General features: G+C 50.1%; 1 long non-coding RNA gene and 1 gene segment (V, D, J or C); both read left to right on the top strand.

Annotated features, from left to right (window-relative positions):
* Positions 1-2,851: 2,851 nt before the first annotated feature.
* On the top strand, positions 2,852-3,313 carry LOC123357034. The segment is given in 2 exon segments: positions 2,852-2,897; positions 3,000-3,313. Coding segments are annotated over 2 exon segments (360 nt in total).
* Positions 3,314-5,197: 1,884 nt separating this feature from the next.
* LOC123357029 lies at positions 5,198-14,171 on the top strand. Its single transcript, XR_006575492.1, has 3 exons — positions 5,198-5,686; positions 11,919-12,088; positions 13,702-14,171. It is a non-coding gene; the product is annotated as an uncharacterized LOC123357029 (long non-coding RNA).
* Positions 14,172-21,396: the final 7,225 nt, after the last annotated feature.

Genomic DNA, 21,396 nt, shown 5'->3' with positions numbered 1-21,396 from the left:
TGGGGTGATCCAAAGCCACTCAGGCCAGAGAGGACGTTTCCTTTGACCACAAAAGATTTTGGTTCAACATCTAGCCATTAATATCTTGGAATGGGAGGTCATTGACCTCCTGTTATTATTTCTCTACTGCAACGGAGGTAGAACATCACATCACTGGTTGGAAACATATAGCAATGGAGAAGTCTGATGCCTTCTATCTGAGCTCCAGTGCAGGTAATTCAGAACATCAATGGAAGGGGTTTGTGTCTCTTATAAGAAGCGGGATATGCAAATGGAAGAGACACTTTCCTGTTTAAATTTGTCTCACAATGCCAAGGCTGCACCCGCAGAGATAATCCAGAGCTCTGCAATTGTGCAATTACCAACCAATCCCCCGCCCCGAGAACTTCCCCTTCAATCACCGGGGGAAATGGGACCTTGGATTCACTTACTTTTTGCTATAACATCTTTTAAAGGTAGTTTTGTACCCTCAGTAATTTGCAGTCATCACAAGAACAATTGCAAGGATTAAGCACCAAGAATAGCTTTATTGGGGTCCATCTTAAAGGTGACAATTGAATGTTCACTCTTTTTATGCTAACATCTATAAAGTGTATTTATTCCCAGGTGCCCAGTCTCAGGTGCAGCTGGTGGAGTCCGGAGGGGATGTGTAAAAGCCTGGAAACTCTCTCCGCCTCTCCTGCAAAGCCTCCGGGTTCAGATTAGAAGACTGTGGATATGGACTGGGTCCATCAGGCTCCTGGGAAGAGTCTTGAGTGGTTGGCTAGGGTTAACTCCCCAAGTGGATAGAGCCAATGGCATTTTCAGGCTGTCCAAGGGCAAGTCACCATCTCCAGAAACACAGCGAGTGGAAGCTAGTATGAGCTGAAACAAAAACCTCTTCCTGAAGAGAGGATCATTGACTGGAAGTGTCAAGGCTGATTCCCCACTCTAGGACTTCGAGTGCAGAAGGTGAGAGCCTGCAAGGACCCTAAAAATTAACACTGGCCACTCCAGGCTTGTATTAAAGTCCCAAGGTCATAGCTTTACCTGGCCTTGGGTTAGTAGAGCTGACATCACCCAAGAGCAGAACCCCTTTCAGAGCCCAGGAAGGCGCACTTGCGAATTCCTCCCTGTGAGGTACACCCAAGCCTTTTCACACACACACACTGAGAAAGGAAAAGATAAAAATAAAAAAAACAGCTGTTGCCACCAGCTAACTAAAAAAAAAAGTTCACAAACCTCTGAAGACACAGAAATCCAATCATGTCCTTTAAAAAGGTAATTTAGAAAAAAAGGGGGGGGGAAGAAAAGAAAAATACATCCGGGCACTCAGGCTATTGCTAGATTTTAAAAGAACAACTGCAAGGATTAAGAACCAAGAATAGCTTTCTTGGGGTCCAGCTTAAAGGTTACAACAAGGAAACTAAAGCACCTGGGGTTAGCACAGAGGAATCCACAAACCAAAATAAGAAGATCTCTGGTTGTGTCATTCTAACATTTCTACTTCCATATCTGGGGTTCCAAATGAGTAGTTTCTAGGTATGATACTGATGATTTTTATACCTGGGCCCAAGCTTCTTACAGCATAGCTGCTGCCCTGTCCCTCTGCAGCGAGAGAACAAAAGACCCCTACACCCAGCAGTTTGTCACAATTTGAAAGGGTGCAGCTTCCCTATTGGTTCCCCTGGCCAGGTGCCAACTCACATTAAGTTTACCTCTTAACCCTTTACAGGTAAGGCAATTAGGGTACAGCTGCTTAGGAGGATTCTGTAGCTAAGTGAATGGTTGGGGAATTACACAAGGATGCTACCCCCCCCCCTCACATTTATCGCAGGAAGGGAGGGGTCTGTGATAAAGGACTTTCTTTGTAGAGGGGCCAACACAAAGGCCTTTGCACCTACTGAACTCCACCTAAGCCGCCTGTGGCTGCGTGTAGTTTCTAGGTATGATACTGATGATTTTTATACCTGGGCCCAAGCTTCTTACAGCATAGCTGCTGCCCTGTCCCTCTGCAGCGAGAGAACAAAAGACCCCTACACCCAGCAGTTTGTCACAATTTGAAAGGGTGCAGCTTCCCTATTGGTTCCCCTGGCCAGGTGCCAACTCACATTAAGTTTACCTCTTAACCCTTTACAGGTAAGGCAATTAGGGTACAGCTGCTTAGGAGGATTCTGTAGCTAAGTGAATGGTTGGGGAATTACACAAGGATGCTACCCCCCCCTCACATTTATCGCAGGAAGGGAGGGGTCTGTGATAAAGGACTTTCTTTGTAGAGGGGCCAACACAAAGGCCTTTGCACCTACTGAACTCCACCTAAGCCGCCTGTGGCTGCGTGACTTTTATTCTTTGTCTGTTTCACTAAGCAACTTTACTTCAATATCCTTTTGATCATTATAACCTGGAGCATAAGTTTCATGAAGCATCTTTGTAAACTCTTCCTATATTCATTCTCCTGCAAAGGAATGGCTCGGTGATATAAATAATTGCTCGTATGTAACATGGGCCACAACACTGAAGGGAATAAAGACAGAGATTAGATACATAGAGGGGGTGGATGGGGATGGATAGATAGATCACTCAACTGCTTTCATTTAGTGGTTATATATTTTCAAATTAAAAGGTGCAAAGGAAATGCAGTTAGTGGACTCTGTGACCCACCTGCCGTTACATTTAACAACACGATTCAGCGTCACACGTCCTGGATCCCATTTTATATTGTCTCCACGCCCCCAGCCTCCTCCCCCGGCCCATGCAAATGAGCTCCCCGGGGCCCTATTCATAGCCCAGTCCCGGCCGCTCACCCCGCTCAGAGCCAGCGCCGGGCTTCACCTTCCCATCCCGCCTGGGGACCGAGCCGCCAGCCGCAGCCATGACCCCCAGCCTGGCCATCGTCTTCCTCCTGCTGCTCCCCGCGGGTACGGGCGGGATCTGCGCTGCTGCTCCGCGCCCGGTATCGCGTGTTCCCTAATAACTGCGCCTCCGGGAATCACTGCAATATTCCCCCTTTATCTCTGCAGGTGTCTATTCCCAGGTCAGCCTGGTGGAGTCCGGTGGGGGAGTCAAGAAGCCCGGGGAGATTCTCAGACTGACCTGCACCGTGTCCGGATTCTCCATCACTAGCTACCATGTGCACTGGGTCCGCCAGCCAGCGGGGAAAGGGCTGGAATGTATGGGAGTTATCTGGGGTGATGGAAACAATAACTATAATGACGCTGTCAAAAATCGCCTCACCATCACCAGAGACACTTCCAAGAGCCAAGTGTTCCTGCAACTGACCGGCCTGCAGCCCGCAGACACCTCCGTGTATTACTGTGCCAGAGACACACAGTAAGAAGAAACCTATCGGAGCCCGGCCTAAAACTAACGGTGCAGAGAACCAGCCTTCCCGTGTGACGCGCAGAGAGCAGCAGCTGCCAGCACCGCGGTCTCTCTGCTTAGTTAGTTTTTTGCTTCATGCAGATTCCTCAGCAAGTTACAAGCGCTTGTGTTAAACTCCGCCTCACCCGAAATCACACAGTGAATCAGCGACACCGAGCCTGGGACTGGAACCCAGGAGTCCTGACTCCGAGGGCCCTGCTCTGCCAATGTGTCTATCATTGTGCTAACAAGGGGAAGGAAAGACCCCAGGGATATTCATACCTAGACTCACGCTATAGCAACTAGATTATTCTTCCCTCCCACCATGGCTGGGGAAATAAACAGGGAGTCTTTACACTGGTGCCCGCTGCAGACACTAGAGCCCGGCTATCATATGGGAGCCAGGAACAGAGCCCAGGCCTTCTATTTCCTGGAGGATAAAGTCTGAGTCGTTGGCTCAAGGGCCTGTGGACAGAAAGGAAAAAGCCACCAACACCCCACTCTGGAGTCTGGCTCTATGCCTGCAAGGTTGTGAGCGGGCTAAATCTCTCCCCTCTCAGCCCATTGATAAATCTCTGCCAGGGCTGGCTCTAGGTCTTTTGCCACCCCGAGCAAAAAACCCTCCCAGAGAGCAACTACCGAAGCAAAAAAAAAATCTTTTGGAATGCTGCCCCTGGAATTCCGGGTCCCTCCATCCCACTCTTCCTTTGCGCTGCCGCTGAAGTGCCAGGAACAGAGCCCGGGGCTGGACCAGACAAATGTCTGCAGGGTCTAGTTCTCTTTAAGATCTTGCCATCCCTACTAATGGGACTGACCCCACTGGCTCCCGTGGAACAATTTGTGGGGTAAGGATTACTAGGCTAGGAAGGGTTTGCCGGGCCACTCTCAAAATCCCAATGGAGCTGAAATCAAGAACCTCTCCGAGCGCAGACCTCACTGTGTCCAATCAGGTTTGCCTCTCTGGGCTCCAATCTATGTAGGGTTTAAATGGAAATCGGGACCGTTTCCAAGCTAACCAGTTTGCAATAAACTCAGAAGCCCTCAGCCCTGAATTTCAGGGGTGTGCGAGGGACCAACACATCTGGGAAGAGGAGAGCACAGAGGGGCTAGCACAGACGTGTCAGCCAAGGCAGGGTCCCTTCACTGGGATACCTTGGAACTTCGATGGTTTATAACAGGGATAAGCAACCTTTGGCTTGGCCGGTTTGTTTACCTACTGCTCTGCAGGTTCAGCCCATTAGGCTCCCACTGGCTGTTGTTTGCCGCTCCTGGCCAATGGGGGGAGCGGGAAGCAGCATGGGCCGAGGGATGTGCTGGCCGCCGCTTCCCGCCGCCCCCAGTGGCCTTAGCAGCATTATGGGCCGAACCTGCAGCCGCAGCCCGGCCAACCAGTGTGCTTCCCCAGGGCCTGGTGCCAAATGTTGCCAATCCCTGTAACGTTTATAACGTGAGAGCGCAGTAAGGTAGCTGAGGGGAACAGGTCCGCCCTGGGGGCAAGTGGGGCAATCTGCCCCCGGCCCCCACGAGAATACAGGATTCTATAGTTTTGCAACTCTTCTTCTTATGGAAGCTGCCCCCAAAATTGTTTTGCCCCAGGCCCCCTGAATCCTCTGGGCAGCCCTGGGTAAAAAAACCCAATACCTCCCTCCCCCTCCAAACCAGAAGCCTCATTGAGACAAATGGGAAACTCCCAGAGAGGAAAGAAAGCAGCACTTGGCCCTTGACCCACATCTGAACAGTTCAGAACTTTAGGCCAATTCCACCAATTCCCCAGAATCGCCCCGCACCTCAGAGGGCCCCGCGCCCAGTGAGGATCCCTTCCCTGGCTAGAGGCGCCTTTTCAATTTTAACTCACTTGGCGGCGCTCTGGGTCTTCGGCGGCGGGTCCTTCGCTTGCTCTGGGTCTTCGGCAGCACTTTGGCAGCGTGTCCTTCAGTGCCGCCGGAGATCTGGAGCGAGAGAAGGACCCCGGGGAAGACCCAGAGCCCTGCCCGGTGAGTACAAGCCCCATGTGTTTTTTTACATTTTTTTTTATAGTCATCCCTGACAGCCCGAGGAAACTGTTCAAATCGGGCCCCACACTTCCTAAAGCTGGCCCTGTCTGAACTTCCCAGGACACATTTCCCTCTGCTCCCTCCCTGCACTTTCCAGCGGACCCGGACATTGCTGGGAAGGCGGATGGGCAGGGAATTCAGTTCCAGCCCTCGCTCAGCGCCCCGAGGAATTTTCACCTACTAGAGAGAGGCTCAGCCCAGTTTGATCCTGTGACCCGACCCCACCTGAGTCACTGACCCCCCAGTGACCGGCCGTTCCACAGCCTCACGGCCCAGGAGTCTCCCACTACCAGGTAACTTCATTATAAGCAGGCCCTGAACACATGTTATGGGGAGCGGTGTCTTTAAAGACATTCATGTCTTCCTTATGCAAAGGAAAAATGAGGAACTCGCCGTTCCCCGCAAGAGCCAGACTGGTCTCTGAACCGAGTGCAGTCATTCATACCAGTAAGGGAAGGAGTTTGAGTCTCTTATAAGGAGGGGGATATGCAAATAGGGGGGACAGGTTCCTGTTTAAATCTCTCTCTCTCTCCATGCCCAAGCTGCGGGCCTAGAGACAAGCCGTTACCAGCCAACACCCAACACCCCCGTGAGACCTTTCCCCTCCCACACCAGGCAAAATGAGACTTTGGCTGCAATTCCTTTTCATTGTAGCAGCTTGAAGGGTAATTTCTCCCAGCGGTTGTCCCAGGTACCTGTTCCCAGCTGCTGGTGGAGTCCGCAGGGGATGTGAAAAAGGCCCGGAGACTCTCTCCATCTCCCCTGAAAAGCCTCCGGGTTCACCTTCAGCAGCCTCTGGATGCATGGGTCTGGCAGGGCCCCGGGGAGGGCCTGGAGTGGGTCTCCCTCCTGTATCCGAGTGTGGAACTACACACTACTCCACTCTGTCAAGGGGCGATTCGTCACCCCCAGCGATAATCCCAACCAGCTGTATTTGCAAATGAACAGCCCGAGACCCGAGGACACCGCCCGGTATCACCGTGCCAGAGACACAGCGACGGGAGTCCCAATAGTGTTAATACAAAAAATTCAACCTGCAGAATTCCGTGGGGGCAGCAGATTCATACACAATACAGCTATGGGAAAATTGGTTTTAACCCTATAATTCCCTGGCTATGTCACCCATTGCGGCACAAACCCTCTATGGGCCTGTGGGGGAGAGATCATCACTTCCTGTATGCACCCAAACTCCGCTACTCCTGGGTATGAGTCACGGCTGGGATTTTCAAAGGAGTCTCGCGGATTTACTTACCCACCTCACATCCGAAGCTCACGATCTAATCTCTCAGGTTGTGTAAAGGGGCGGAGATAAGGAGGAACTCACACTACATTTCCATAACTCCCTACTGTCTGCTGACGGGGAACACCGCAGGTCATAACTATACGAGACAGCACCGAGCCCTTACTAGTGAAGAGAGAAAGAAAGAAAGAAAGAAAGATTATACACATACCTAATAACTAAATGATACTTAATGGATGGGGGGGCATGGGGATAGATAGATGATCACGCAACTGCGTTCATTCAGTGATTCTATATATTCAAATTGAATGGAGGTTTAAAGAGTTGGACTCTCTAACCCACCTGCCACTAGAATGAAGTGCGATGCACTGTCACATATCTCCTAGGGTCCCCCGTTATATAGTCCCCACCCCCGGCCCATGCAAATGAGCTCCCCGGGGCCCTGTTCATAGCCCAGTCCCGGCCGCTCACCCCGCTCAGAGCCAGCGCCGGGCTTCAGCTTCCCATCCTGCCTGGGGACCGAGCCGCCCGCCGCAGACATGACCCCCAGCCTGGCCATCGCCTTCCTCCTGCTGCTCCCCGCGGGTACGGGCGGGACATGCGCTGCGCCTGGGCGCCCGGTACCGCGTGTTCCCTAATAACTGCACCTCCGGGAATCACTGCAGTATTCCCCCTTTATTTCCCTCTCTGCAGGTGTCTATTCCCAGGTCAGTCTGGTGGAGTCCGGAGGGGGAGTCAAGAAGCCCGGGGAGACCCTCAGACTGACCTGCACCGTGGCCGGATTCTCTCTCACTAGCTACGAGGTGCACTGGGTCCGCCAGCCAGCGGGGAAAGGGCTGGACTGGCTGGCAATTATCTGGGATGATGGGGGCACTGCTTATAGCAATGCTCTCAAAAATCGCCTCAGCATTGTTGAGTCTGAACTTTTTATGAGTTTAAACTTAACCCAGACTTGATGTCTCTATCTGAAACTTTTAATCAAAGCTCTGACCTGCGAACTACTCATGACACCCCCTCCCCTTAAGTAGCCATCCCCCCCTTTGTCTTTTCTAATTTACATTTTAACCTGTTTTATCCTGTAGAATCTTGATTGATTATGCATGACCATTATGATCTGTTAATCACTTTGTTTACTTCTGTGTATAAATATTGATGCTCACCCCTAATAAACTTGCCACACTTACTCCGAAAGCTTTTAAGCTAAGGATAGTGTGAGCCCGTTGATCAACGAAGTGTTGTCTGGTCTCTGACAGATTTGTGAGCCCCATACCAACTCCGCACGAACTCGGGTGCTGGAGAGGTGAGTAAGGACTTGCTTTTTTACCTAACAGCATCACCAAAAACAATTCCAAAAGCCAAGTGTTCCTGCAACTGAGCGGCCTGCAGCCCGCAGACACCTCCGTGTATTACTGTGCCAGAGACACACAATGAGAGGAAACCTATCCGAGCCCGGCCTAAAACTAACCCTGCAGAGAACCAACATTCCCGATTGAGTTACAGACAAAGCAGCGGCTGCCAACACCGCGTTCTTTCCGCTTCGTTAGTTATTCGCTTTCTCCAGATACCATGGCAAGTTGAAGTAATTGTGAATTAAATTAAACTCCATATCACCCAAAGTCACACAGCGGATCAGAACTCCCAAGGCTGCGAGTCAGGCCCAGGAGTCTTTCACGTGGCTACCTGCGCTCTGAGATTTTCTGTCATTCTGCCGAGAAATGAGGGGAAAAACCCCAATTATTTTCATTCCTAAATTCTTGCTATTGCAGCTAGAGTCCCGAGATTGCTCTTTCCCAGGGGCGGCTCTAGACCCCAGCGCGCCAAGCAGGCGCGTGGGGCGGCCCTTTCCCGGGGGGGCGGCATTTGGCTCCGGTGGACCTGCCGCAGGCACCGGAGCCCGGGACGAGCGGACCTGCCGCAGGCATGCCTGCGGGAGCTCAACCGGAGCCGCGGGAAGAGGGGACCCGCCGCGGGACCGGGGAAGGGCGGCGCAGCGCACCGCGCTGCTTGGGGCAGCCTGATTTCTAGAGCCGCCCCTGCTCTTTCCTCCCCTAGCTGGGAAGATGAACCAGAAGTCTCTACACCCGGTGCCTGCTGGACAATCTAGTACCGCACTGTCATTCTAGAAGTGGGAATTCCGTTCTCTGCAGGCATTACCCGACCAGGTCATGTATTCAGATCAAACACTCAAAAAGGGAGGATCTAGCTACGTGTGTAAGGCGCTGAGTGTGTTTCAAACCCCTGGGATTTTCACGAGAGCTCAGTATCTTCAGAAGCTCAGATTCCTGCGTGTTTGGATCGTATCTATACCAGCCTCCATGTTTAAGTTCCCAGCCCCACATCATTACCCCCAGTTACCCGGCAACAATCACTGTTCTCTCTGAGCAGCCATTAGGAACATGGGATCCTAGCAACTGCCAGCCTCCAGAATCTCCCAGGGCCCATTTAGCCCAGTCTCCTGCCTCAACAGTAGCTTCGTAGGAAGCAGCAATAAACACAGATATTGTCAAGTAAGCTACCCGGAGGGTATGGTTCCTCATAATCCGGGATCAGTGAGTGGCTGGTTTACTCACCCAGCAAGAGTTCATCTCCTTACCCAAATTCAAGGGCTGAGAGTTTTCAAACCATTTCATGTATTTGAAATGGCCAATTAAATTCCCTTCTCAATTTAAAAAAAAATCTCCTTTTCAGGATCGAATTCTCTGATTGGTATTTGTGGGGTTTAAGGAGGAAAAGGAGAAGATACCGAATTAACTGTTTCAACCACAGATATCCTACGTAACATGAGAAAACTCCTACAGCTTCAGACAGAGGCGATTTTGAGAGTTTAGCCCTACAGGGAAATAAATCAATTAGTCTTACAGTCTCAAAGATACCTAAGGCAGTTAGCTGCCCCTATGAAGAGATAGCAAGGATGACATTCAGAACAGGCCGTTTCTCCTTGAAAACCTGCAATACTAAAAAAGTGAAGAGAGACGGAGAGAGAGAGAGAGATACATATGTATTAAATATCAGAGAGGTAGCTGTGTTAGTCTGGATCTGTAAAAGCAGCAAAGAGTCCTGTGGCACTTTGTAGACTAACAGAGGTATTGGAGCATGAGGTTTTGTGGGTGAATACCCAATTCGTCTACATCCATGTAGTGGAAATTTCCAGAGGCAGGTATAAATATGCAAGCAAGAATCAGGCAGATAGGAGGTTAGTTCAATCAGGGAGGATGAGGCCCTCTTCTAGCAGTTGAGGTGTGAACACCAAGGGAGAAGAAACTGCTTTCCTAGTTGGCTAGCCATTCACAGTCTTTGTTTAATCCTGAGCTGATTATGTCAAATTTGCAGATGAACTAAACAGTTCAGCAGTTTCTCTTTGGAGTCTGGTCCTGAAGTTTTTTGCTGCAGGATGGCCACCTTTAGATCTGCTATTGTGTGGCCAGGGAGGATGAAGTGTTCTCCTACAGGTTTTTGTATATTGCCATTCCTAATATCGGATTTGTGTCCACTTATCCTTTTCTGTAGGGACTGTCCAGTTTGGCCGATGTACATAGCAGAGGGGCATTGCTGGCATATGATGGCGTATATTACATTGGTGGATGTGCAGGTGAATGAACCGGTGATGGTGTGGCTGATCTGCTTAGGTCCTGTGATGGTGGCTCTGGTGTAGATATGTGGGCAGAGTGGGCATCGAGGTTTGTGCACCAGGGTTTATATAAGCGACTCATTCCAGTCCCTTGCCAGGAGTCTGTTGGCAGGGCCAGCTTTAGGCCCATTCCCCGACTCCCCCAACCCAGCCTGTGCCTAAGGGGGGCCGGAGCCCATCCAGAGCACGGCAAGTCCCTGCCCCACCCCTCAGCCGGAGCGCGGCGAGTCCCACGGCCCCGATCCCCAGGCAGGAGTGCAGCGAATCCCCCGGCCCTGCTATTCCGTCTGGAGTGTGGCAAGTCCTGCTGCTCCAATCCCCAGCCGGAGGGCAGCAATCCGAAGTGCTGCGAAAACCTAGGCGCCGCCCTGTGAGTACAAGCCCCACGAAAGGGGCCCAGCACTTGCTAAAACCGGCCCTGCCTGTTGGACCCAGCTCATATCCTAGCTGCTGAATGAACTCGGAGGCTTTGCAGGAGAGGCGGAGAGAGTCTCCGGGCTTTTTCACATCCTCTCCGGACTCCACCAGCTGCACCTGGGACCGGGGACCTGAGAATAAAAACAGGTTGTAAATATCGATACAGCGGTGACACAATATTCTTCGAACTGCCAGTTATTCAGAGGAGAAAAATACCAGCTCTGGCTGGTCACTGCACAGACCCAGGGGCCAGGGGCGGCTCTAGGATTTCCGCCGCCCCAAGCAGGGCGGCATGCTGCGGGGGCTGCTCTGGCAGTCGCCGGTCCCGTGGCTCCGGTGGACCTCCTGCAGATGCCTGCAGATGCTCCACCGAAGCCGTGGGACCAGTGAACCCTCCGCAGGCACGTCTGCGGGAGGTCCACCGGAGCCGCGGGACCGGCGACTGCCAGAGCAGCCCCAAGTGCACGCTTGGCGCGCTGGGGTCTGGAGCTGGCCCTGCCAGGTTCTGCGGATTGTGTTTCCGGGGGCAGCGAGAGGCACAGATTTAAACAGGAAACTGTCCCCCTCATTTGCATGCCCCTGCTTTATAAGAGACACACACTCCTGCTGCCAGGGATCTGAGTGAGTCGCCCTAGGGCTCCCGGTGCAGGAGTCAGAGTGTCCCGTCCTGTGTGTCTGTGCAGCGCCGGGCACTAGGATCCTCCTGACACTTTCGCACCCCTGGGAAGAATGAACAGCTCCCTGCAGTGACTGTATTTCCTCACAGAGGAACTTAGGGCCAAGTAATTGCTTGGCCCTTCTCCATATGGCTAAACCTGCCAGGGAACATTTCCCCTCTGGTCACTGCACAGTTCAATGGAACCGGTCACTGCTGGGAAGAGGATCCAGTCCCAACTCTCTTCCAGTGCCAGCGGGTGTCCCAGCCCCACGGGACCAAGTGAGGTGGCCCTTCCCCACTCACAGCCCCGCTGGTCGTGGGCCGGAGCTGCAGAGCTAAGAGTCACCCTATCTCATGAATATTTATATTTCCATATAGTTAATCTATTTGTTCATTTATTTTACCAAAAACAAGCAAGCAAAACTCGGCCAGGACCTGAGCATCTTCCATCACCAAGTCACATGAATACGAACAGGCCCTGAAGTTGAGTCTCTGGAATTGTGTGATTTCAGGGAAACTTCTTGTATTATTAATTATTATTAATTACTATTATTGTTTTATTTTATCCTAAATACACTCAAGATCCCACCGCACTGAGGATGATGGCCCAGCACACACCCTCATGAGAATACCCCTAGTTTCCACCTAAGATGTCCCCTGAAACTGACAAGGACTGTACCCTGGGAAAGGATTGGGCCCAGACTAGAAAGGAGTCTAGTCTGTGAAAGGAGCTTACTGGAACATCTCTGACGGTGAGATTTACCTGTAATCAGTTTCTTAATGTATTAGGCTTAGACTTGTGTGTTTTGTTTTATTTTGCTTGGTAACTTACTTTGGTCTCTCTGTTATTACTTGAAACCACTTTTAATACTTAACAAAATCACTTTTGTTTTTCAATTAACCAACACTATTTAACACCTGGGGGAGCAAACCGCTGTGCATCTCTCTATCAGTGTTATAGAGGGCAGACAATTCATTAGTTTACCATTTGTAAGCTTTATACAGAGTAAAATGGATTTATTTGGGGTTCGGATCCCATGGGGAACTGGGTGTCTGGGTACTGCAGATAGGTGACCTGCTGAGCAGTTTTTAGTTAAAGTCTGCAGCTTTGGGGGCGTGGACCAGACCCTGGGTCTGTGTTGCAGCAGGCTAGCGTGTCTGGCTCAACAAGACAGCAGGAAAATGACTACCAATGAGGAAGCTACAAAACTAGAGCTTGCAAGACTGGAGGCAGAAGAAAAGGCAAAGAACCGTGAGTTTCAAATGTGGGAGGTAGAAATGAGGCAGAAGCAGCCAGACAAAAGGCTGCACTCCTACAAGCCCTGTAGTTAACAGAGAAAGACATTGTGACCCAGAAGCAGGAACTGGCTGTAATGGAGTGGCAGTGACAAAAACCCTTCAGCAGCTGGCTCAACTTCCCCCAAAATGCACAAATGGGAATGGTTATGTCCACAGTATGATGAATCCAGTGATTTTGCAGAATATTTCATCACCTTTGGGAGACTGTGCACTCTGACTACTTTAGTTGCAAAGTTGACTGGGAGAGCTCTGGAGATGTTGAATAAGATGCCTATTGATGATGGTTCAACGATGGTAAATTTAAGGAACTGGTTTTGAAACAGTTGCAGATTACACATGGCACCTATAGTGTAAAATTCAGGAGTTTTAAGAGGGGATCTGGATTAAGTAATGTGGCTTATGTAAATGAAATGAGAGATTTGTCAGACAAATGGGTGAGGGGAAAAGGCATTACAAGCTTTGAAGAAATGTGTGATTTGGTTACTCAGGAACAATTCCTGAATATGTGCAGTGATAATGTAAAACAGTATTTGTGGGACAAAAAGGTGAATGCAGTGGGTGAATTAGCTGGATTGGCAGACACTTTTGAGCAATCACAAGCTGCAGTTAAACCACTGGTAGAGGGGTACAGGGTTGACAAAAAGCAGAAACACTGTCTTATCCCTGGGAAAAAGGAGGCTGGGCATTCACTTCCCCATTCCCCTGTTACACATCCCAGATCTCCTGTACAAGCAGATGAGCCCAAGAGGTGCTATCATTGTAAGTCCACTGAGAACCTGAGCACCTAAGGAATAAATGTCCTTGGCTGAGTTGGAACAGGCACCAGGTAACACATGAATCCTTATCTCCATCTTTAGGTGCCTAAATACTTTTGAAAAACTGCCCCCAAGTGGTTTCCCCAAAGTCAAACAGGAAGTCTATGGCAAACTGTTACTCCTTCATGGATTGGGTGTACCCCTTATTAATATACATTCCTGAATGTCCAGGTGGTTTTCTCTCTGCTCGCTGGCATCTGTGTACCTCAGTCATTGGCTAATTTTATCTTCACCACTCTTTTCTGAAACAGGGTCGAGACCTCTTCATTTTCTAAGAAGGGAACTGAGGAAAAGGTTCCTTTACGTGACATGCCCAGGTCACACCAGGGGTTTGTAGATCAGCGAGGAATGTAGTGACGAGGAATCCAGTCTGCCAGCTGGAGACCCTACACACTGGACCCTCCTTCCTACTCTCAGGAAGCCCCGCCCCGCTGTCAGGATCTGGGTGCTGAGCTGAGCCCGCTGTCTCTGTGTGGTATAAACGGGAAACTTGTCCCCGAGGGGATATTGCCGTGTACTGAGACACCATCCCCCGTCATCTCTTCTGCCCACTCTGGGGAACCCGCATGCAAATCCCTGCCCCAGGGGGCTCCTGTTTAAATACAAACCCCTGGTTCTAGGAGCCTCAGTCTCTCCCCAGACACAGAACTACTCAGTCCTGCCCGCTGGGGTCTTTCTTTCATTGCATGAAAACGAGAATGAAATTGCTGCTGCTTTTCCTTTCCCAGCTCTCAGCTGTAAGTGGGTATGTCTACACTATGGGATTATACCGATTTTACAGAAACCGATTTTTTAAAAACAGATTGTATAAAGTCGAGTGCACGCGCCCACACTAACCACATTAATTCAGCGGTGTGCATCCATGTACCGAGGCTAGTGTCAATTTCCGGAGCGTTGCACTGTGGGTAGCTATCCCATAGCTATCTCATAGTTCCTGCAGTCTCCCCCGCCCATTAGAATTCTGGATTGAGATCCCAGTGCCTGATGGGGCAAAAAACATTGTCGCAGGTGGTTCTGGGTACAGCCTCACCCCTCCCTCCATGAAAGCCGTGGCAGACAACCGTTTCGCGCCTTTTTTTCCTGGGTGAACAGTGCAAACGCCATAGCACAGCAAGCATGGACCCTGCTGAGCTCAAGACAGCAATCATGGACATTGTAAACACCTTGCGCATTCTCGTGAAGTCTATGCTGAACCAGGACCTGCAAAACCAGGCGAGGAGGAGGTGGCTACGACAGCACGGCGACGAGAGTGATGAGGACATGGACACAGAATTCTCTCAAACCACGGGCCCCTGCGCTTTGGAGATCCTGCTGGTAATGAGGCAGGTTCTAGCCATTGAACACCGATTTTGGACCCGGGAAACAAGCACAGACTGGTGGGAGTGCATAGTGTTGCAGGTTTAGGACGATTCCCAGTGGCTGCAAAATTTTCACATGCGTAAGGGCACTTTCATGGAACTTTGTGACTTGCTTTCCCTGTCCTGAAGTGCAAGAATACCAAGATGAGAGCAGCCCTCACAGTTGAGAAGTGAGTGGCGATAGCCCTCTGGAAGCTTGCAACGCCAGACAGCTACCGGTCAGTCGGGAATCAATTTGGAGTGGGCAAATCTACTGTGGGGGCTGCTGTGATGCAAGTAGCCAAAGCAATCATTAAGCTGCTGCTACGAAAGGTAGTGACTCTGGGAAATGTGCAGGTCATAGCGGATGGCTTTGCTGCAATGGGATTCCCTAACTGTGGTGGGGCGATAGATGGAACCCATATCCCTATCTTGGCACCGGAGCACCAGGGCAACCACTACATAAACCGCAAGGGGTACTTTTCCATGGTGCTGCAAGCACTGGTGGATCACAAGGGACGTTTCACCAACATCCACGTGGGATGGCCAGGAAGGGTTCATGACGCTCACGTCTTCAGGAACACTACTCTGTTTAAATGGCTGCAGCAAGGGAATTACTTCCCAGACCAGAAAATAACAGTTGGGGATGTTGAAATGCCTGTCGTTATCCTGGGAGACCCAGCCTACCCCTTGATGCCATGGCTCATGAAGCCATACACAGGCAGCCTGGACCGTAGTCAGGAGTTGTTCAACTACAGGCTGAGCAAGTGCAGAATGGTGGTAGAATGTGCATTTGGCCGTTTAAAGGCACGCTGGTGCACATTACTGACTCGCTCAGACCTCAGCCAAACCAATGTCCCCTTTGTTATTGCTGCTTGCTGTGTGCTCCACAATCACTGTGAGAGTAAGGGGGAGAGATTTATGGCGGGGTGGGAGGCTGAGGCAAATCACCTGGCCGCTGATTACACACAGCCAGACACCAGGGCGATTAGAAGAGCACACCATGAAGCGGTGCGCATCGGAGAAGCTTTTAAAACCAGTTTCATGACTGGCCAGGCTACAGTGTGGAAGTTCTGTTTGTTTCTCCTTGATGAAAACCCACCCTCTTGATTGACTCATTCACTGTAAGTAACTCACCCTCCCCCCTTCCATCACAGCTTCCTTTCAAAGGAAATAAAGTCACTATCATTTAAAAAGCATGTATTCTTTATTAATTAATTATAAAAAGAGGGAGAGAACTGACAAGGTAGCCCAGGTGTGGTTTGGGAGGAGGATAGGAGGGAAGGAAAAGGCCACTAAAATATTTCAAAATAATGACAGCCTTTTGGTTGGGCTGTCCACGGGGGTAGAGTGGGCAGGTGCACGGAGCCTCCCGCCACGCATTCTTAGATGTCTGGGTGAGGAGGATGTGGAACATGGTGAGGGGTGAGGGTGGTTATACAGGGGCTGCAGCGGCACTCTGTGATCCTGCTGCCGTTCCTGAATCTCCACCAGACGCCGGAACATGTCAGTTTGATCACGTAGCAGCCCCAGAGTTGCATCCCGCCACCGCTGATCTTCCTGCTGCCACCTCTCATCTCGAGCGTCCCTCCTGTCCTCACGTTCACTGGCATATTTCCTTTAATTTGATACCACATCCTTCCACTCACTCAGATGAGCTCTTTCACTGCGGGTCACTTCCATGATTTCCAAGAACATTTCGTCTCGCGTCTTTTTTTTCTGATGCCTTATCTGAGATAGCTTTCAGGACAGAGTAGGGAGGCTTGAAAAATTTGCAGCTGCATGAGGGAGGGAAAAAAGGGCGAGAAGTACTTTAAAAGATACATTTTACAGAACAATGGTTATACTCTTTCACAGTGAACAATGGGACAGGAACGGAAATAGGGGATCGATCCACAGATTTGTGCTGTGATTAATTCATTCCTCTCATTGTTTGTCTTTTCCCAGGTGTCTTCTCTCAGGTGCAGCTGGTCCAGTCTGCCCCGGGAGTGGTGAAGCCCCGAGAGACCCTCAGTATCACCTGCAAAGTCTCCGGTGTCTCCATCTGCAGCTACCTTCTAAAGGGGTTACAAACAAACTAACAAACAAATCCAACCCTTATACACTGAACGGGAAAAGAAATAGAGAAGGAGACAGAGAGGGAGCAATTGAAAAATTCAGCTTGATCTGCAAAGTTTTGAAGAACATCTACTGGAATCGAGGTGATGAGGATGATGATAATCATCATCATCATGGTGGGACCGTGTCTTCGTATCTGTTTGACAAAATATTTAGTTCAGAGTTGGATGCTGTATTACACCAAGAAAACGGACACCAGGAAATTTCACAAGGAAAGAAGAGCAGGGTCTCTCAGTGGCTCAGTATGACCGTAGTGTAACTAACAAGAACGTTGTTCTGTTGCTGGGGTTAGAATAAAATGACAATGATACCTAACTCAAGTGGAACCAAAGATCAGAATGTAATTTACCCTCGAAAATACCTTCCTCCAAAGAGTAGCCAAAAATAAACATCCACGGGCAGATATTATCCAGACTATGAGCCTGGGTCATTTCTTCAATGGGGTCGTGGTAGAGAATACGTTGGATATGATATAGAATGGCGGGGGGATATTCTCGGAAAACTACCATATTCTGAAGGCAACAGCTAGAACACCACTAGCTCATGTGATCCAGTAATGTCAGCCCAAAGACTTCCACTGAACTGATTCCAATAAAGCCGCTATTCACTGGAAATGTAGCTATGCCTGTACAGTAAATGCAATGCTTTTCCCCAACACTATAATTAATCTCTACCGAGCACGGGGTAGGATATCAGAGATACTGTAAGGGAGTTAAATCCTCAATTTCCCAATTTCCTGGGGCTCTGTTGAAATCCCAGCCAAAGCCACAAGAGAGGAGGTTACATTTCCCTTTCCCAAACATCCCTCCGTTGCTAAGAAGGCGCTGTCCTGCGCTTATACGTGGCTGAGAATCTCACACACCTTCATGAGTGTTAAACGATCAAATGCTGTTTATTTAAATTGAGTTGGGGCGTCCACACGCCTTAGGAGGTTTCACAATTTTCTGCGCTGAACTCACTGTCTTAGGGGGACACGCATCCCAGGGAGAGATCCTCATGTGCTGACAGAGCTCACACCGGGTCATCGCTTATAGTCCCCTTGTGAAACTCGCATGCAAATCCCTGCCCCGGAGGGTTCCTGTTTAAATACAAACCCCTGATTGGAGGAGCCTCAGACTCCCCCCAGACACAGAAGTGCCCGGGCCTGGCTGCTGGGGACAGTTTGGACCTTCACTTAAGATGAACCTGCTGCTGATTTTCCTGTTCATGCTGGAGGCTCCGTCAGGTACGTGTCTATTGGGGGTCACGAGGGTTCCCTGCTGCAGTGACTGCAGAAGAGAAGATGTTCAAGGCAGCCTAAGGGAATTAGGTGCAGGGATCCCAATGGAATTTAGTGGCAGTTGGGCGCCTCACTCCCTTAGGTGCGGTCTCAGGGTGTTTAATTTTCACATGTTCCCTGCTCCCAGGGGACAGGGCCTGGCTCATTTCTGTGTTTCATTTCTCTGTTTCCTTCCCAGGTGTCCTCTCCCAAGTGCAGCTGAAGGAAACGGGCCCGGGAGCGGTGAAACCCGGAGAGTCCCTGGCACTCACTTGTACCGTCTCCGGAGACTCGGTTTCTAGCACCAGCGCCACCTGGCACTGGGTCCGGCAGCCCGCGTGGAAAGGGCTGGAATGGGTGGGACGCATTTACTACAGACCGAGTCAGTGGTACACTAACTACGCCAGTGCTCTGCAGAGCCGAGTGACCATCACACAAGACACTTCCAAGAACCAGTTCTCCCTGCAGCTCCGCTCGCTGACAGCTGCGGACACCGCCACCTATTACTGCGCCAGAGAGACACAGTGACACAGAGCAGAGCAGGGACTGGCACAAAAAGGGGAAGCGGATTCTGTCCACTTAATTTTCACAATTTGAACTGAAAGAGCTGAGAGTCTCCTCTCCCCCTTCCCCATAACACTCCATGTACGTGGAAAGAAAATGCAAAGGGGAGGCGGTTACGGAATCTGAGCGAACTTCTTATGTATATTTGCACCAAGGTGATGGCACGAACAGGAGGATCATGAGCCCAGTGACACGCACCAACGCCCTGATGGCAACATTTACAAAAGTGCTGGCAGTGCTTGTCCAGCAAAATGAAGTATCCTGGATCTTCCAAGGGCTTTTCGGGGAAATACACAAACAAATCCAGTCCTTCCCCACCGGATGGGAAAGAGAAATATGGTAAGAGATAGCAAGGGACTAAATGGAAAAATTAGGTTGATCTGGAAAGTTTTCAGGAGCACCTATTTGAATCGAGCTGCTGAGGAGGATGAAGATGTTGATGATAATAATAATAGTAACAAAATAATAACACATGGTGTTCAGATCGGATGCTCTACTAACACCCAGGAAACAAACAACAGGAAATTGCAAAAGGAAAATGAGGAAGTGGAAGAGGGGTCTCTGAGTGGCTCAGAATGCCGCTTCCTACCACATTCACACACATCCAGAGCACAGCTCTCCCTCCCGCTTCCTACCACATTCACACACATCCAGAGCACAGCTTTCCCTCCCCATCCTACCCTACTTACCGCTTGTGAAATTGTACCCTGTATGACTTTATGAAGCTATGCTGATGAGTTTAAATATAATGTAACTGTAACATGTTTCATTTAAAAGGTCTCTTGTAAAGTATCGTTACAAAGCTTATAATCTCGTGTGTTCACCCTATTTGTATAAATGTACCAGTCTTATCTCTGTCTCTAGAAATATGAAATATAACGCTGAGGGCCTATTGTACTTATGCAACATTTGGGCCATTAATGGTGGTTTGGAATCTGGATGGCTCCCATTAACCATGACGATTGTCTGCATCCGGGTGTGTTTTACTTGTAAGTCTCCCTGTAGACATGTGTGCTGGCAAATGGGCAATGAAGTCTTACAGTGACATGTGAGCCTATCACCTGAAGTGGAATCCATCTTTCCATTGAGAGGGAGGGCTGGGAACCCAGAGAGGGACAAAGGATTCGCGCCTCATGCAAAAGATGTATCAATGGGTGGAACAGAACAAATGGAACAGCCATCATGAGGCAACCCCTAGCTACCACCTGAGCTGGAACAAAGGCTGGACCAGACGGTAAGGATCGTGCCCAGACTAGAAAGGCGTCAAGTCTGTGAAAGAAACATACGGAACATCTCTGAAGGTGAGATTTTTATCTGTATTCAGTTGTATTACTGTAGTAGACTTAGATTTGCGTGTTTTATTTTATTTTACTTGGTAATTTGCTTTGTTCTGTCTGCTCCTACTTGGAACCACTTAAATCCTACAAGCTGTATTTAATAAAATCACTTTTTACTTATTAATTAACCCAGAGTATGTCGGCTGGCAAACAGCTGTGCATATCACTCTATCAGTGTTATAGCAGGTGAACAATTTATGAGTTTACCCTGAATAAGCTTTGGACAGGGTAAAATGGATATATTTGGGGTTCAGAACCCATTGAGAGACTTCTGTGTGTTAAAGACAGGAACACTTCCGTAAGTTGCTTTCAGGTTAAGTCTGCAGCTTTGGGGCATGTGGTTCAGACCCTGGGTCTGTGCTGGAGCAGATGGGCATGTCTGGCTCAACAAGACAGGGTGCCGGAGTAGTCTTGGTACAACAGGTGGCAGTGCCCAGGGGTGTTTCTGTGATCCAAGCCACCACGCCCCTCAAGGCCTGCTCAGCTGGTGGGGGGAGGGAGGTGAGGAGCTCAGCGAGCGACAGGGTGGGGAAGATGGGGAGGGGGGCCCTTGAGGGAAGAGAAGGAGCAGGAGCAGTGCTTTCATAGACGGGGTGCAGCAGGGGGCAGGGAAGTTCCACTGCTCAGCATCCAGTTTTCCCAAATTAGAAAGTTAGCCACCCTATGCAGCTGGTGGCTCTGACATGGGGGAAGTGGGGGGGGGGCTGAGAACGGCAGCTTCTGGTCAGGCGCCGAGCTCTGGAGGCCATTGCCAGCACCAGTAAAGTGTCTCCCTAACATTTTACCTTTGCGCTGGGATGGGTGGATACAGGAAGTTTGAGGCAAATTTAGGGGTGGCTATAGCCCTTTCAAGTCCCCCTCTAACGCTGCCACTCATCTCAGTGAGAGTAACAGTCCTCAGCTCCCAGCTGATCTTGCCTGACATCTGTCTCAAAGCCAGGCTGTGCTACCGCTCAGTCTCAGGACAGAGCTGAAGTGATTCTCCACCAGGTCTCCCTTGCAGGAAACACAAGCCAAGAACATCAAGCGAGTGGCAGGGAATGTAAAGGTAGTTGGCGCCGGTGATTGCTAGTCCCAAAGGCAGTCATGGCTATATGTAAGAGGCACCAGGCTGCTCCCACATCCAAAATGAGCACAGCATTCTATTGTCCTTTCCCCTTGCCTTTATCCCACAGAGATCTCCCCTAACCAGAATGCTCACATCCGCTGAAGCAAGGTAGAGAGCAGGGCTAGCATGCCATGACCAGGAACTCTTGCCCAGTGATGTGGAAGAGGTGAGGACTGAGTATCTTTGGTTACATGCCTCTGGAAAGTTGGATGTCTAGATTGCGC

This window comes from Mauremys mutica, unplaced genomic scaffold (assembly GCF_020497125.1).
Source record: "Mauremys mutica isolate MM-2020 ecotype Southern unplaced genomic scaffold, ASM2049712v1 000247F_np12_subseq_31950:375604_obj, whole genome shotgun sequence".
NCBI lineage: Eukaryota > Metazoa > Chordata > Testudines > Geoemydidae > Mauremys > Mauremys mutica.
The sequence above is the reverse complement of the archived record's forward strand: the minus strand, read 5'-3'. Positions and strand labels throughout refer to the sequence as shown.